This window comes from Ovis aries, chromosome X (genome assembly GCF_016772045.2).
Source record: "Ovis aries strain OAR_USU_Benz2616 breed Rambouillet chromosome X, ARS-UI_Ramb_v3.0, whole genome shotgun sequence".
NCBI classification, from domain to species: domain Eukaryota; kingdom Metazoa; phylum Chordata; class Mammalia; order Artiodactyla; family Bovidae; genus Ovis; species Ovis aries.
This window is the reverse complement of record NC_056080.1, coordinates 108,937,587-108,955,826: the sequence shown is the minus strand read 5'-3', so window position 1 is coordinate 108,955,826 and position 18,240 is coordinate 108,937,587. Positions and strand designations below refer to the sequence as shown.

Genomic DNA, 18,240 nt, shown 5'->3' with positions numbered 1-18,240 from the left:
GATGTAAATTTTAAGATAAGAAATTGTGGTTGAGGGTTAGGGAGCAGGGAAGGATTATTTTCTCTCTCTCTCTTTTTTTTAAACCAATTTGTGGTGTAAGATTGTTTCTAGGCTATACTCAATGATTATAGCTGTGAATAGCTGTGATGAGAACATTAAGAATGGTTCAAAATGGATATAGGCATCTCTCACTCTCTCTCCTCATCTCATTTTCGTGTTGCAAATACATATACTGAGGGAAAGAAGAATGTCTTAATTTCTATATGTAAAAATAGAGGAGATTTTAACATGATAAATCATAGTAACCAAAATACAGTGTTAGGTATTAGAAGTGAAATGGTTTTCATTTTTAAATTGACAGGTTTGAGTGATGTAAGTTTATAACCAACTGAGACTTAACAGGGAGCATTATTCTGACCATATCTCTGCTATGTTAATCCCAGGCAGAGTGAACCAAAGGCTTCACTGAAAAAGCAAGTAAGAGTTGGGAAGTGTGTTTAGAAAGTAGAACAATACCTATTTATCTCCATATTATGACATTTTATTAAACATTTTATTATTTTTTTAATTATAAGATTATTTGATATTTTTCCATTATCAATGGCCTTATATGGAAAATAGCTCTCCACCCCTGCTCAGTAAACTTTCAGTCTTTAATAAACAAAGAACTGTATGTGTTAGTTAAAATGAAGTGAAATAAATGTTATTAATGTCTCCTTTTCTGGGTGAAAGTCCAATCTTCAGCTGCAATGATGCATCTCAGAAGTCTATTATTGTTACATTTCTCACCGCGCACTGTTTGTAGCTAAATCAAGGGGCTTCTCTGGTGGCTCAGACAGTAAGGAATCTGCCTGTAAAGCAGAAGACCCAGGATTTAATCAGGAAGATCCCCTGGAGAAGGGAACGGCAACCCACTTCAGTATTCTTGCCTAGAAAATTCCATGGGCAGAGGAACCTGGCAGACTACAGTCCATGGAGCAGCAAAGAGTCAGACATGACTGAGCAACTAACATTTTCACTTTCACTTTCAAGGCCTAAAATCCAGACAACTGCCTACCTTCTGAAGAACATGCTATGGGAACTTGAAAAGAAAGAGATTAAAATTGCCCTTAGATGCTCATTGGAATTTCAGTGGTTGTAATGATGGTGGTGGTGGTGAACAAATAAGCAGTCCTTTCCCAATACCTTCATGTTTAATGCTTAGATAGTACTTTGGTTTGTTTTTTGGGAGTTATTCTATTCTACTTTGCAGTAGAGTTGTTTGTTATCACTTATATTACAACTGTGAGTTCCTTGGGTGCAGAGACTATGGCCTGTTCATTTCTACATTTTCTCTAGCCCCTTCTGTAAGTCTTGACATTGGTTTGTTTAAATCATTTAGCAGATATTGATCAAATGTGTACTATATGCAAGGCACTGTGCTCATTTTAGGAATATAGAAATGACTAGAACAGATAAAAATATCCACTTTCATGGAGGTTATATTTTCGATCGGAGAGACATGTGGCAGACAATAAACAAATAAAATATACAATATACCATTTAGTGACAAGTTCTATGAAAGACAGGAAGGAGAACGAGAAATGACATTTTTTAGTGGTTTACAATGAGAGGTTGCAAAGGCCCTGAGGTGGAATTGTGCCTGGTATTTTCGGAAACAGCAAGGAGGCTAATATCGGGTTGGCCAAAAACTTCATTTGGGTTTTTCCATAATACCTTATGAAAACCCAAACAAGCTTTTTGGCCAACCCAATACATCTGGAGTGGGTGACATAGGAAGGAATATCAGAGGATGAGTTTGGAGAGGTTAGGGTGGGGAGAGGTGGACATTGTAGGAGTCCACCTAGGTCATTGTAAGAATTTCAGCTTTTATTTTAAAGGACATGACTGAGTGACTAAACTGAACTGAAGGTGCCAATAATGCTTTTGAGCCAAAAGAGATGATATGACTTAGATTTAAAAGCTTCATTCTGGCTGGAGTGTGAGGAATGTGCTATAAGGGAGCAATGGAGTAAACCAGGGGACCAATTAGGAGGCTTTGGCAATAATTCTGGTGTGGTATTGGGGAAGTAGAGGATGCCTTTGGATTCTGGATATATTTCAAAGGTAGTACCAACAGGATGAACTGATGGATTATATGTGGAATGTGAAAGATGGGAATCAAGCATGACTTCAGAGTCTGTGGCTTGAGCAAACAAAATAATGAAGTTGCCTTTTACCAAGAAAGAGAAGACTATGAAAGAACATGTGGGGAAGGGGTGGGAATCAGGAGCTCAGTTTTGAACTCAATACATTTGAGATACCTTTTAGATATCTAAGTAGATACACTGAGAAAGCTGTTGGATACTCAAGTCTGTGGCACAGGGGAGGGACCTAGGCTGGAGCTGTGAATTGAGGATTTTAGATTCTGTATGTAAGAAGGCATGAACTTAGATTGTTGCTGAATCACCAGTATATATTCATTTATCTGCTTCCTCTCCAAGGATGCTCAGCTCTGATATCAATTCAAGCAAACAAGGTGCCTCCATAGACCACTTACGGAATTTGTAGGTTCAGGAGTTAAATAGTTTTTACTATGTTTGTGCCTAGAGTAATGCTAAGTGGTATGGGGTATATAAAGATGCATAAGACTCAGAGTCTGCCTTCAAGGATCTTAAAATGTGGTTAAGGCCTCAACTAGTGAAACTGTTCATGCTGTGAAACATTGTGTACCTTTGAATGCTCATCAGTCAATCTATGAGCTTTACAGAGTGATTTCAATGTTCTTTTTGCTATACATGTGATAGAAATTTCCAAAAGTGAGATACTGTACGTGACAAAATAGCCACCATCCAGATGTCAGTAGATTTCTTTGAAAATGCATATGGTGAAGAGCTGAAGAAAAATCAGGGAGTCATTTTCACTGCAAAATAAAATCATGGCCTTGTTTGGTTTCAAGCTAAGTTTCTTTAACATTGTATGAAAGGGCCAAGTTGCAAAGTTGCAACAGTGCAGGAAAATGATGACAAAATAATATATAGAATGAAAATAAGCACATGTTTACAGGACTTAAAACTTTTCAGAAGGCTTTGGCATCTCAGATGGTGTTTGAGCTTCTCAAACCGCTCTGTGCTCAGTAAGGGGGATAATGCCTCTACTGGTCTTAAGAGCCTTATGACTCCTAGCTCAGCGTTCTGTGGGGAAGGGGATTTCTTTCAATGATTTATCATGAAGTTTTAAGTTTCTATTTCTAAACCCGATTTAGATCCTGCTGTTTCTACACCAGTATACCCACTAGAAGTGCTGTTTATATCCTCTCGGTACTATGAAGAACAAAAATTTACCACCACCTAACTCATTAAAAATGCTCTGCAAGCCCGAGGCGCAGAAGCCACAATATGAACACAGAGAGCTCAGTCCCCCTTAAGGACACTTTATTTCATGAGCCTCTCTAACTCAGATTCATTCTCTTCCTCGGAGCCCCTTTCTTAAATGCAATATTAAACCAGAGGCAAGAACGTGTTTTTTTCTGAATGTAGTTCTCTTACCAGTTTTCATTTCAAATGTAGGATGTGCTGGGTTAATATTTGTACTTCTGGCCACTTTAAAATCTTATAATTTTTTTTTTACTCTGACTGCAGACTTTAACATTAAAAACATGCACACACCGTAGAACAACACAGTCCTTTATTTGCATTCTGTTACAAATATTTTTGAAGGCTGTCTCTTTTTAACCTTAAGTATTTTCTGATACTGCTACCTCCAGCTTAATCCTAAATGCTTGATGAAGTATGCATGGAACATAGTGTTATTATTGCCCCAGGCTAGTTTCATGTCATACAGTTTGTCTTTGGCTCCCCTCCTTTGATAGTATTATCAGGACCAATTGTGAATCTGCCAGATGCATTTTCTTGCAAAAGGACAAATCTAAGCAAGCTTGTGTTTTTCCATCCCTTTTTCAGGACTGCTTACACTAAAGGAGTTCCTCTTCCTTTTTTCATGAAACTGAGCTTGCTTCATCAGAGATGGAGCAAACAGACTGCAAACCCTACCAGCCTCTGTCAAAAGTCAAGCATGAAATGGACCTAGCTTATACCAGTTCTTCCGATGAGAGTGAAGATGGAAGAAAACCAAGACAGTCATACAACTCCAGAGAAACTCTGCATGAATATAACCAAGAGCTGAGGATGAATTACAATAGCCAGAGTAGGACGAGGAAAGAAGTCGAGAAATCTACCCAAGGTATGTTTTTATTGGATTTTTATAGCTAATATGATTTCTCACTAGGGAATGGGTTGTGTGCATAAACTTATGCTTTGGAAACAAATTTGCTAATGTTAATTGGTTAACAATTCGTACTTCTTACATATGCTTAGTGAATCTGTTTCATGTGCCAGTCCTAACTGTGGTTGTAGATTACATGTGCTTTTTACGGATTATGCATGAGTTTGCATGCAGCAATCCTCTTATCAGAGCATTCAAAATTTGCTTAATCCTACAAATAGCCATTTACAGACTGAAAGATAAATAATTTATAGTAAGATGAAAAGTAAACAGCTAAGTGCTTTTCAAGCCATTGCCTATGTGGGACGAAAGTCTCAAATAAATCTTCAGCATCTAAAAGAGCTGTAAAAAGGTTAGTGGAGACTACCAAGCAAAGGTCCAGAAAGTTTGTCGACAGAATGCTGAAACCTTGTGCAGCACAGTCCAAAGGGAAGGTAAGAATTGGTTGGAACCCTCTCTACCACAGCCATGATGTGGGGCATATCCTTTGGACAACCTAATTTCTCAATTGTGGATTGACAAGATAGTTTCTAATAAGTAGACAACAGGTAGATAGAAATATGATTTCCTTATTTCTATTCAGATGATAGAGAAGTGGTATTAGACCCCATTTTCACTTCATAGGAAAAAAAAAAGAGATACTGATGTTGGTACTGATTACTTTTTTTAAAAGAAACAATAAGTCTGTGTGGAGATTTAAAAAAAAATGATTTGGTTATCTAGATCAATGGTTCTCAAAGCATGGACCCTGGTCCACCAGCAGCAGAATCACCTACTGACTTGTTAGAAACGCAAATTCTCAGGGACCACCACAGACCATGCAAAATTCATACAAATGAAAATTGCTTTATTGGAATCTTACATTAGAAAAATTTTAAATTGAGCCAAAATTTGAGATATTCATACCAACATTTAGATATACACTAAATATTTATTTTAACTATGTTACTAATGTTTTCAGTTCAGTTCAGTTGCTCAGTCATGTCCGACTCTTTGCGACCCCATGGACTGCAGCACGCCAGGCCTCCCTGTCCACCACCAGTTCCCGGAGTTTACTCAAACTCATGTCCATTGAGTCGGTGATGCCATTCAACCATCTCATCCTTTGTCATCCCCTTCTCCTCCTGCCTTTAATCTTTCCCAGCATCAGGGTCTTTTCAAATGGGTCAGCTCTTCGCATCAGGTGGCCAGTGTATTGGAGTTTCAGCTTCAGCATCAGTCCTTCCAATGAATATTCAGGACTGATTTCCTTTAGGATGGACTGGTTGGACCTCCTTGCAGTCCAAGGGACACTCTATGGACGGAGGTTTGTGACATTGTACAGGAGACAGGGAGCAAGACCATCCCCAAGAAAAAGAAATGCAAAAAAGGACTAATGTTTTAGCTCTTAACATACTTGGTAAAAGTTTTTTATCTGTGTTTTCAAGAACTTCATTTTAGTCTTCCCTATTTAGTCTGCTGAAGACTGCAACTTTGTTTTGAGTATTTTTTTTCTTCTGCATAACTGGACATTGGGAAATATTTTCATATGGGAATTTTTTGGCTCTATTATACTTTAAGCAATGTGTAATTACCATCAATGTTTCTCTATAAGATTGTCTTTACAGAATATGAACTTATAATTGTGAGTTGTGGCTTATAGAATCAGTGTATAGTGTGCTTGACCTAATGTTATGAATTTAAATAAGAATGCACTTCTGGTGACAGTTTGTTCTAAAAATATAAGTGATTTTATATTGAGTCAGTATAAAGACCTAGCCAGATTTTGTCTGCATGCATTGTGCTCAAAATAAATTTTGAGATGAGAGAAAGTTTGTCTTCTAAAATGTCATCCTAATTTCTCTTTAATAGCCTATTATTATTCAATAAGCTTTTATTGAGCACTTGCTATGTATCAGGCTTCCAGTCAGATGGTTGGGATGTAGATGACCATGATAGTTTCTGCTTGTAGGAAACCCATAATGTTGTGGAGAAAATAGACATCTGACAAATCATTTCACTTAAATGTAGCAGGTACATTTACAGATAAATAAAGTGCTATGGAAGTACATGAGTGAATCAAGATCCATAGAAAAGTGATATTTGATCAATTTTTTTCACATTTGAATAAGAGTTTACCAGGAAAAGGACAAGGGCTTCCCAGGTGGTATGATGGGAAGAATTAGCCTGCTAATACGGGAGATGCAGGTTCGATCCTTGGATGGGGAAGATCCCCTGGAGGAAGAAATGGCAACCTACTCCAGTATTCTTGCCTGTGAAATCCAATGGACAGAGGAACCTGGTGGGTTACAGTCCATGGAGTCACAAAGAGTTGGACATGACTGAGTGACTGTACACATACACACACACACACACACACACACACACACACACACTCCCTCACTCAGGAAAAGGACATTCCAAGAGGGCAGATTCTTTTCCAGTGGATCTTCCCCACCCAGGAATCGATTTCAGGTTTCCTGCATTGCAGGCAGATTCTTTACCAACTGAGCTATCAGGGAAGCCCAGAGGGTAGGTTAGCAGGTGCAAAAGCATAAAACTGTGAAAAGGCTTAGCATGATGAAAATTTCAATATGAAAATTGGTGCATTGGCGTCAGGTCACAAAAAGTCTTCCATGCCCAAGTTGGGAGTTCCATTTTTTCCTTTCCACATTTTTTTAAAAAGCTTTTAAGTGATAGAGAATTTCCTGATGACTTATAATTTTTCGGATGAGAAGTGTAGCAGAGTATTGTAGATGTGTAAGCAGCAGTGTAGAAGATTGATTGCAATTGGGGGAAATTCGATGCAGGGAGACCATCTATGAAGCCACTGAATTAGCCCAGGCTAAGGATGGTGATGAATGTCTAAACTCTGGCTGTATCAGTAGAGGTGAAGAAACATATTCAAGAGGTATTAGTGTGGTAGAATTGATAAGCCTTAGTAATTGATTACTTGTCGAGTTTGAAAGAGATAACAAAGATTATTCTGAATTTCAAGTCAGAAAACTGGGAGGATGGTGATCCATTTACCAAGAGAAGAAAAATAGGACGAGTGGGTTTGAAAGGGAATGAGTTTCTTTCTGAACATGTTAGGTTGAAGTTGCTTGGGTGACATCCAGGTGGATTTTCCTGCCAACCAGTTGTTAACGTGTGTCTAGACTTCAGGAAAGATCTGGACTGTTGAAATAAATAGACTTGAGTTCACTGATATCTTATAGGAGATGCCTGGAGATGGATGAGATTACCCAGGGAGAATGTGTAGAGTGAGACCTGAAAAAAATTAAGGACCAAAACCTGAATCTATCATCCATGAACTGAAATAAACATGTTTTTGACCTATTTTAACTAGCACCATCATTTGCTATATTGACTTATGTCAAGTATAAAGATCTAGGAAGTGAGAGTTTAGAAAGTTAGGGTCTTCTTGTCACTGACTTCATGATCTTTAGAGACACCCAGGAGGGAACATATGTGTCTCATTAGGGGAGAAATGAATTAACCTACACCAGGCAAAACTGTGGGCCCCTGATTGTCTTTTTTTGGTGAAGTCTGGAATCCTCTGTGTTATTTTGGTCCATGTATACCTTTATGTATAAGAAAATGTTCTTGATTTTTGCATATATATGGTAGCATCTTGCATCAAACTAGCTAGAGGTAACCTGACTCATTATTTTTAAGGAATAAAATTCTTAGAAAATCATTGAGTTTTAAGATAGGAAAGAAGAAAGTTAACATAAGTTTGACTGGGCACCAGCTATAGTATCAGACGCTGTGCTAGATGCCTTTTAAGCTCACTAACTGTGCAGCCTTAAGCAAGTTACCTCAGCTCTCTGAGCCTATAAAGTTGACCGCAGAGTTGACTTCATCGTCATCAATACCATAATCGCAATAGAAAAAATAAAAGTAGCAATAAGAATAAAAGAAAACTTGAATAGTACCTGCTGTGTTCCAGGGCTCTACTGGATGCTTAAATTTACTCGTCATGAATGCCTTATGAGATGAGATGTTATCTCCAGTTTACCAATGAGGTAACAGGCTCGGAGAGAAATAACTTGCCGGTTTTTACAGCCAAGAAGTAGTAAGAGTTGGCATTGGAAATCAAGTCTATGACTCCAAAGTTTCCACTGTTCACTGTGCTACACTGCCTCCCATATGTACATCATGAGGTGTTTGTGAGGATTAATTGTGATCATAAATGTGAAAGTGTTTAGGAACTCGGTAATTGTTAGTTTCCTTTCATTTGCTTCCCTAAAATCCTTTTCAGCTTCTTTTGTGTTCAGTGACCAAGGTTTTACAAGGAGGTTTAAAAAGCCTTTGTGTTCTGATTTTCTTTAGTAAGGGGCAAATGATATGCTATATCATACTCAATATTTATAATGAAATATTTCTGAGTCTTGTTTTATTTTTCACTTTTTAGGGAACTTACTGTGTCATTCAATTCAGGACTTGCTTGGGGAAATATTAATAAGAGGAAATACTTGATCCTATTTTAAATCTTCATATTCTTTATTTGCCGAAAATGCAGAATCCATCCCCACCCCCACTATGTACACAGAGCACTGGATTTTAAAACCAGTTTTCTTATTTTCCAAAAGCTTTCTAATTAAGAGATGGACACTAATCTAATATTACACACAATTCTTTGCTAATAGGATGAATGAGCCTTAGGCAAGCTTATTTTATATGATTTTTGGCAGGTCTAATAGCTGGGGTACATTTCCTGGAGGCACACAGGCTAGCAGTTGTTCCCAAGCAGCCTCACTTCCAAGTGAGGCATCAATTAACTAAGAAATGATTATACAATGAATGAAAATATGTGGATATATAAATCAAAGATCATAATTTTAGTTATGAGAATTGCCCTATGATTTTTATAATAAGTAAGATTGGTTTTGAATATAGCTGCTTTGCTGAAAAGTGATTATGAATGAAAGTCACCCATGTATAACAAATACAGGAAGAGCTGTTACAAATCCCACGGGATCATAGAATCTTGAGAACTGCATCTGACACAAACATTTCATTTCTTCCTTCTTAACCCCTCTTTTGTGGCTTCTCTTTCTCCTAATATGGTTTTTGTTTGTTTTTCTGCTTTCTGTATTGCAACCTAAACCTAAATCTCACATTATCGCCACCTGGTGGAGAGAAAGTAAAATTGCCAATCTGAATTTACCAAAATTACATGGAAACAAAGCTAATCTGTCATCCTTCCATCCACCTATCCTCCCATCTATCCATCCATCCCTCCCTCCATCCATCCCTCCAACCATCCATCCATCCCTCCATCCATTTTTTCATTTACTCATTTATGCATTAAACATTCATTTAGTGTCAAGTGTTCCAGGTACTTTGCTAGGTGAATGAAGTTCATCTTGAAATAAATGGGCACAGATGATTATTATTTTCCTCCTCATTGACCCTGACTAATAAGCTACTTCATCCCACAGCAGAAGCTGCTCAAACAGTATTGCCACTTGTGGGTTCAAGGCGTAGACAGAAGCCCAGATTTGAAAAGCACATCTTGACTCTAATTTCAAGCACTTATCAGTAGTATAAACTATTGTTGGCTTATATCTAAACAGTTTGGATAACAGTTCCCACAAAAATCTTGAAAGAATTCAGTCTCCAAATCTGTATTTATATGGGAAATATCACAGATGGCAGGTATAATATAATGTAGCAAGGCCTGTAAAATGAAAATTTCAACCACATTTGATCACCTGTGATGAATTTCCTGCTGTAAGCATGTTATGCTTCTAGTTGTCACAAGTTTCTAGCATAAAAATCTATAGTGACTGCCCAAAATTTTAAACTACATTATTTAGCTAAGTTAACTATATTATTTAGCTAAAACTAAATTATTTAGCAACAACTTCAACTGGTTCATGTCTTTCAGCTAGTATTATTTGTTTATGAAAAGTTAATCGATTAGTGGTTATTTATGTAGCATCTAAAACTGCTATGGAATATCCATGGCATTTATGCACTGTACCCTCTACCTGTAGCTCAGCAAACATCCCTAATCAAATCGTGGAACTCTTTCCTGCTGAGCCCAACTGTGGCCTCACATCCTTATCTACACATTATTCTGTGCAAACATTGTCAATCAATTAGAGTTGGCAAGGGAGATGAAACCTATTTCCTATCTGTGGTCTGCTTATCTGTGCCAAGTTCTGCCAAGTTAAACTCTGAAGATACAGATGAACGAAAAGCAATCTTTCCCCTCAAAGAATTCAGAGGACATTTAGGAAGGCAGATATAAACTAGCGAAATGGCAACCCACTCCAGTACTCTTGCCTGGAAAATCTCATGGACAGAGGAGCCTGGAAGGCTACAGTCCATAGGATCACAAAGAGTCAGGCACGACTGAGCTGCTTCACTTCACTTCACAGTACTGCTATATGATTAATGTTACAAAGGTGGTATATGCAAAGTTCTATGAGAGTCTAAAACCGTGTATTCTGCTTGTGGAATGATAATGATGATTATAAGTGAAACATCTAACATTTATTAAGCACCAGGCACTGAGTAAGGTACTTTCGATGGATTGTGTTATTTAATCTTCCTAATATGCTATGAGGTTTGGATCATTATTATCCCTATTTTACAGATGAGTAAAGTGAGAATCAGAGATGCTAAATAACTTGCCCAGTATTACAGAGCGATTAAGTAATAGGACTGGGATATTGGAACCCAGGAAATCTGACATTAGGTCCCACTGCTGTCACTGTATGTAGACATAGCTCCTAATTTAGATCTCGAGTTCAAGGAAATGGTATCTGTGTGTGTGTGTGTGTGTGTGTGTGTGTGTGTGTGTGTGTAATCATCTAGAGATAGGTGGTTCCTGAAGTAGCAAGAGTAGAAAAGATCATCCAGTGAGAAGATGTACAGTCAGAAATAAAGAATGCCAAATATAATACCCCAAGAGACCTATGAATTTAAAATAATGGGTAGAAGATGAAGGCTGGTTTTGATGTCAGAGAAGAAACAAAGGGAAGGGGAGAGGCTTTCCAGTGGGAAGAGGTGACTAAACAAAGACTTCAGAATCAACAAGTAGAATGAAGATCGAGAAAAAGCAAAAAAAAAAAAAAGCCTTTAGAAGGTCATTGCTGGCTTTGGACCAGAGATTCTCTACCTTAGTTGGACATTAGAATTACCTGGGGTTTTACAAATCCCAGTGCCAACACTGCTCCTCAGACCAATTAAATCCGAATTTTTAGTGGTGGGACCCAGGCGTTAAAAAAATTCCCTGAGAAGATTCCATTGTACAATGTGCATTCAAGATGATAAACAGTTCCAATAATCTTAGAGAATGACACCAAATCACAAGGACTTGAAGAGTGAGTACAAATGAATGTAGTGTTTGGAATAAGGCTCTGTTGGGGAGTATTTCAGAATCTCAGGTAGAAGGAAAGGTTTTGAAAGAGTTCAGTGCTTCCTCTCAGACAGGAGGTAAATTCCAAAATGGAGTGGCAAGCATTGAATTTCTTGTCTTGGATAAAGGAGAGAGAGGGCTGTCTGCTGAAAGTGGGCATCAAGTCAAGAGCTTTATATGAGTAACAAGGGAGGTTTTCAACCTGGCCAAGATGGAGTGTGCATACATATCTTCAGCTCAGGTGAGGCAGGACTGAAGATGGAGATGCGGAAATATTAATGACAATTAATATTATTGACCATTATATGCCAAGTGGGCTTCCCTGGTGGCTCAGTAAGTAAAGAATCCACCTGCCAATGTAGGAGACCCAGGTTCGATCCCTGAGTAGGGAAGATCCCCTGGAGAAGGGAATGGCAACCCACTCTAATATTCTTGCCTGGGAAATCTCATGGACAGAGGAGCTTGGCGGGCTGCTCAAGAGGTCACACAATAGGGTTGTCAAAGAGTCGGACATGACTGAGCGACTAAACAACATGTCAAGTAATCTGCTGAGTGGGTTCACTTATCGCTTCTCTTTAGCCCTTCTCATAACCCTGTGATGTGGAGATAAGCATCATGACCCCTGTATTATAGAAGTACATAGCTTGAGTAAATAACAGAGCTAAAATATGAATTCATGACTGATTAAAGCCTGTGTTCTTCCATCTACACTATTAGATGCGGCTCTGGTACATGATATCCACACTGTACTCCATGCTTTAAATATTTGTTCTCATTTGCAAAATTGATTTCCAAGTAGTATTGAGTGCCAAACTGAAGTTGGAAATTCTTTATTTGGGGGGACACCACTCTGTAATATATCTGAGGGAGATAGGATATTTACTTTATATGTTATAATTTCTTCTTCTAATGAAAAGGGAACTCTAGACACTCCTTCATATTGTTAGCAGTGATCTCTGCAAACACAAATCAGATCATACTGTTCTTCTGAAAATCCATCAACATCTAATGCCTGGAGTGATGGCTCTTCACAATAGAGGACAGAGGGGCAGAGGACTACTAAATGCTTTGAGAATCTGATCAAAGCTCTGAATCTTTTTTCAGAAAAAAAATGCACATACATACTATATCAGCCATGTATTTCAAGGGTTTCAGGAAGCTTGAAGTCCTTCTGTATCTGTGGAACATGGGTTAAGATTCTCTGCTAAGGGAATTTCATGTCCCCCTAGCTAATGCAGCGTAGATCTTACACGATTTAGTACTAAAAGTAGAAGCTACAAGGAAAAGCTTTTGAAGGTGGAAGGCTCAGCCCCTGAATTTCGCCTTCCCTTGGCACTGAGTCACCTTGATTTACTGTGTTCACCATTAACTGGGAAGTTTTCTACCTAGTGTTAAATCCACAGATGGTCTGCATTTTGTTTCTGACAAGGGAGATGATATTTCCTTATATAGACATTTATATAACACACCTCTACATACAGATGATTTCAAGTTAGGCTGATGTGTACAAAAATACATATTGTACACGTAAGTTTGGAACCTGACTTCAGAGAAGGGAAGGGAGCCAAATAGTTGCAAAAATGGAGGAAGGCTATTTACAGCGATGCACTATAGAAATTGCACCTTCATGCATCCTTCAGAAGTCCTCATTTCTGTAAAACTCCCCTTTACTGCTCATCATTAAGCTATGAGTGTAGGTAGCCACATCTCTCCAGGTGGCTTGGTGGTAAAGAATCAGCCTGCCAATGCAGGAGATGAGGGTCCTATTCCTGGGTCGGGAAGATTCCCTGGAAGAGGAAATGGCAACCCACTCCAGTATTCCTGCCCAGGAAATCTCATGGACAGAGGAGCCTGCTGTGCAATAGGCCTCGGAATCACAAAGTCAGACACAACTGAATGACTAACCACACACACACACACACACACACACACACACACACACACACACACACACACACACACACACACACACACACAGGTAGCCACAATCAGTAACAATTCATCATCTCCTAGATACCAAGATATTACCAAATGGTAGGATTCACTTCAGTCCGTTCAGTTCAGTCACTCAGTCATGTCCGACTCTTTGCGACCCCATGAATCGCAGCACGCCAGGGCTCCCTGTCCATCACCAACTCCCGGAGTTCACTCAGACTCACGTCCATCGAGTCAGTGACGCCATCCAGCCATCTCATCCTCTGTCATCCCCTTCTCCTCCTGCCCCCAATCCTTCCCAGCATCAGAGTCTTTTCCAATGAGTCAACTCTTCATATGAGGTGGCCAAAGTACTGGAGTTTCAGCTTTAGCATCATTCCTTCCAAAGAACACCCAGGGCTGATCTCCTTTAGAATGGACTGGTTGGATCTCCTTGCAGTCCAAGGGACTCTCAAGAGTCTTCTCCAACACCACACTTCAAAAGCATCAATTCTTCAGCACTCAGCTTTCTTCACAGTCCAACTCTCACATCCATACATGACCACAGGAAAAACCATAGCCTTGACTAGACGGACCTTTGTTGGCAAAGTAATGTCTCTGCTTTTGAATATGCTATCTAGGTTGGTCATAACTTTCCTTCCAAGGAGTAAGCGTCTTTTAATTTCATGGCTGCAGTCACCATCTGCAGTGATTTTGGAGCCCCCCAAAATAAAGTCTGACACTGTTTCCACTGTTTCCCCATCTATTTCCCATGAAGGGTTATATTTCATAATAACCCTATATAATTCTCTATACAGGTTTTAATCTATACAGCAAATTGTCTGTATAGATTCTCTATATAGATTCTTAAACTAACTTCATAAAACAATACATAGTTACACTAATTATAGACATATTACACAGTGTGGTTTTACCTTTGACCAGTCTCTCTTATCTATGGACACTCTTTATCCAGGAATAGCTCGGTCAGTTTCCCACTTCAGCCTTGCAGCTTTTGAGGCTGCATGGCCTTTTGCTCTCAGTCTGAAAATCTCTCTTACCTCTGCACACTCATCCATTTCAACTATCTATCCCTGAGCTCACTTTGCTTAGTACTATGTTTAACCCTTTAATGCTTCTTCCTCAATCTAGATCAAAACCTACACCACAGTATGAAGAATAATTCAGGAGTTTTCTTCATAAATAACTCTTTACACTGTGGAATTATGTATTTTCCTTTGTGGATCTACATAATTTCAGAAGTGAAAGACTGGCTTCCTGGCTGAGTGTCACAGAGATGACTATGCCCTGGGAAACAAAGCAACTGTCCTCTTTTTAGGTACATAATTTGGTTCCTCTGTTTGAATTGCTTCAGCTACAGGGCAAACTCAAAGGGGATATATATCCCAGGGTGGTGAAAATGGGAAAAAAAAGCTTTGTTCTTTTCCTTTTTAACTCTTTAGGGCCCATTTATTATATGGTTAGCTCAAAGGCCAGACATGGGTAAGTCAGACCATTTGAATGACAAACATGATAGATAAGTTGGCTGAAGCAGAGAGAGTACTGAAGATTGATGAAAAAGGGAGCTTGTTGAAATATAGAAGAAAGCCATTGCTAAACCTAAAAAGTGAAGTGAAGGGGCATGGATTTGTTTCAATACCTAAAAGGGAAGCCGTGGCATCTTGAAAAGTCCATAGAATTGATTGAGACAGTATCCATCTTACATGTTGATTCTCTTTTATTACAAAGATTTGAACAAGATTTCAGAATTGGCATTTCAAAATGTAGCTTTATATTTATGTGAACAGCAAAAGCGGTTTTAAATATCTGCAAAGGAATGACTGTGAGGTAATGCCAACATGTCCTGTCAGGAAACCATCCTGTCAGAAACTGGTTTTTCTGCTTTTTTGGTCGTCTGTGATACAGAACTAGCTCCATATATAAATAAGTTCTATTTATTTTTGGCACTTTTCTTTCTCATTATAATTCTGAAAGGGTCTAGAGGTGACAGAAGAGAAATCTTGAATCCCCTTGAACCTTGGAAATATTCTCATTTGAAGCCTTTTATGCTAAAAGCTGAGAATTCTGCTGTCCTGTCAGTATAAACTGGACCATATGCAGCGCTATTTTGGTGCCAGTCATTCCTGTAACATATGAAGTATTTAATTTTATTACTCTCGAGTCTTTAACTGTTTGAGCAAATGACCCTTTGTGTCTTTTTATATCATGGAAGAAGAAGTTAGAAATGAGCTCACAGGAAAAAAATAAAAAGTATTTAATAAGGACACACCCAAACCTTTCCTAGCATTTAAAGGTTTAAGGTAAGATTCATTTCTCTACCCTCAACTAAGACATTTACAAGGTTTCACTACTAAAGTCCAATTATGTCTCCTTGGTAATGGTTCAAGTCCAGAGTTTTGAGGACACTTTAAAAAATTATCACATTGACATGCAAGTAGGCTAATGCTAAAATGTCTCAGATATTGTATTGATATCAAGTGTATCAATAAATAGGGTACAAAATCACCTTCACTAGTTGGAAAAAAGTTATCTGTAGTGTTGAAGAATGAGAGTCACAGGAAATATATAATGTTGTTATACATTTTCTATGTATAAATACACATGTTTAGATTATATTTTGTGATCATTATTTATATGTACATAACATAATTTATAGTTTTATATTTATATAATTTATATATGTAATTTAAAGAAATATTGAGGTAGATTAATTTTTAATGGAATGGCTCTCTAATTTTTTTCCTATTGATTGCATTTTCTTAAATAAGACATACTTATGTATAAAAATGGAGAGGCAAAAACAGAAGAGAAGCTATATGGAGTAGCATCTAAAATTCATACATGGACACTTATGCCTCCTTTTTTCCCATAATTTCCCACTCCAAATGCCCTAAGCTCCAAGTATGCTCGACAAGTGTTAGTGGCTGGCAAGCTACATTCCTGAATCGTTTCCCTCATTCATACCTCTTACATAGAGAACAATATAGCTGATTTCTGCTGTATCCACCCCACTGCCGGGTCTGTCAGTCAGCATGTTCTCTCCAAACCACACTGTGATTGGTGGGGTCACTATATCTGGTCAATGGGCTATGGAATCTATCAGATGTATGGATATTTGACTTAAAAACACAATTGGGCTGGCTATGCTATCTTTTCTGCCACCATGCTTTTGGAATTAACTTTAGAGCATAGAACAATATTTGACAAATTATAGGTGTTTGATGAATATTACTGAACAAATGAATTTATTAAATGTGTTGCACTTAGCATTTCTCTTCTGATAAGGTAAATTTGTAAGAGGCTCAAATTTGAATTTTGGCCACCTTGATTGCTATGTATCTCTTTTACTTTTCACAGAAGAGTATTTGATAGTTTTAGTATATGATGTTTTGTGTGAATGGTTTCCAGTCTTTGCCATACCATAAATAATAAGTTTAGATAAAATTGAAATGTAAGTTCAAAACCTTTTGCAGTTAACAGCCTAAAATTCATTGACAAAAAGCTGTTTAAAATATATGAGTTTTCTTTTTTTCCATGTCTTAGTTTGTAGAGTTGAATTTAGCTGGGGTATTGGTGTAAGTGACTTTCTGTGGATGAGGAGGGTGTTACTCTGATCAGTTACTTCCAGTTTTATTGTACTAGACTATGGATGCAAAAGCCAATGAAGACTGGCCTCAGTGTAGAAATAAAGAAACAGAAAGCTCAGAGGTGACTTTGTGTTGTTTATCAATGCCAACTGCCAGTGGTGAATGGAGAGAGAAATAACTTCAATTAAATGAGACTCCCTAGTATTTAGAATTTTAATTGTGGTTCTACTGTACTAATAGGATGATCTAGAAGGTTGATTTGCAATTCTTATTTGCACATATTTAAATATTGTCAGATTGAAATGTACATTTCAATGTAAAGTTTGGAGCCCATGTTATTAGAATTCTGCCTTCCTAATAATACTTTGGAGGGCTGTTGTCCTGAATTTGTAATCTTTTTTTTTCTTTATTTTGCTTTACAATACTGTATTGGTTTTGCCATACATCAACATGAATCTGCCACGGGTGTACACATGTTCCCAATCCTGAACCCCCCTCCTTCCTCCCTCCCCATACCATCTCTCTGGGTCATCCCAGTACACCAGCCCCAAGCATCCGGTATCCTGCATCGAACCTAGACTGGTGATTCGTTTCTTATATGATATTATACATGTTTCAATGCCATTCTCCCAAATCATCCCACCCTCTCCCTCTCCCACAGAGTCCAAAAGACTGTTCCATACATCTGTGTCTCTTTTGCTGTCTTGCATACAGGGTTATTGTTACCATCTTTCTAAATTCCATATATATGTGTTAGTATACTGTATTGGTATTTTTCTTTCTGGCTTATTTCACTCTGTATAATCGGCTCCAGTTTCATCCACCTCATTAGAACTGATTCAAATGTATTCTTTTTAATGGCTGAGTAATACTCCATTGTGTATATATACCATGGATTTGTAATCTTATGTGATGTTGGAGTGCCATCAGAAAGTTACCTTTTCAGCACATGAAACAAACTCTTATAAGTTGTTCTCTTGGTGAACACTTGAACTTCTGCTAAAATAACACTTAAAAAAAGTAGAAGCTATAAAAGAAACCCAATTAAGCAGTTTTTATTACTCAGGTTCTGAACCAAAGTTCAAAGCACTTAAAATTGAA

General features: G+C 38.0%; 1 protein-coding gene across 1 annotated transcript in view; it reads left to right on the top strand.

Annotated features, from left to right (window-relative positions):
- Positions 1 to 18,240, top strand: part of TENM1 (teneurin transmembrane protein 1) — a 900,209-nt gene that overhangs the window by 261,898 nt on the left and 620,071 nt on the right. Inside the window, exon 4 of the mRNA XM_027963346.3 lies at positions 3,942 to 4,221. Within this exon, the coding sequence (XP_027819147.1) occupies positions 4,005 to 4,221 (217 nt within the window). The 5' untranslated portion in view covers positions 3,942 to 4,004. The remainder of the gene's footprint in view (positions 1 to 3,941; positions 4,222 to 18,240) is intronic.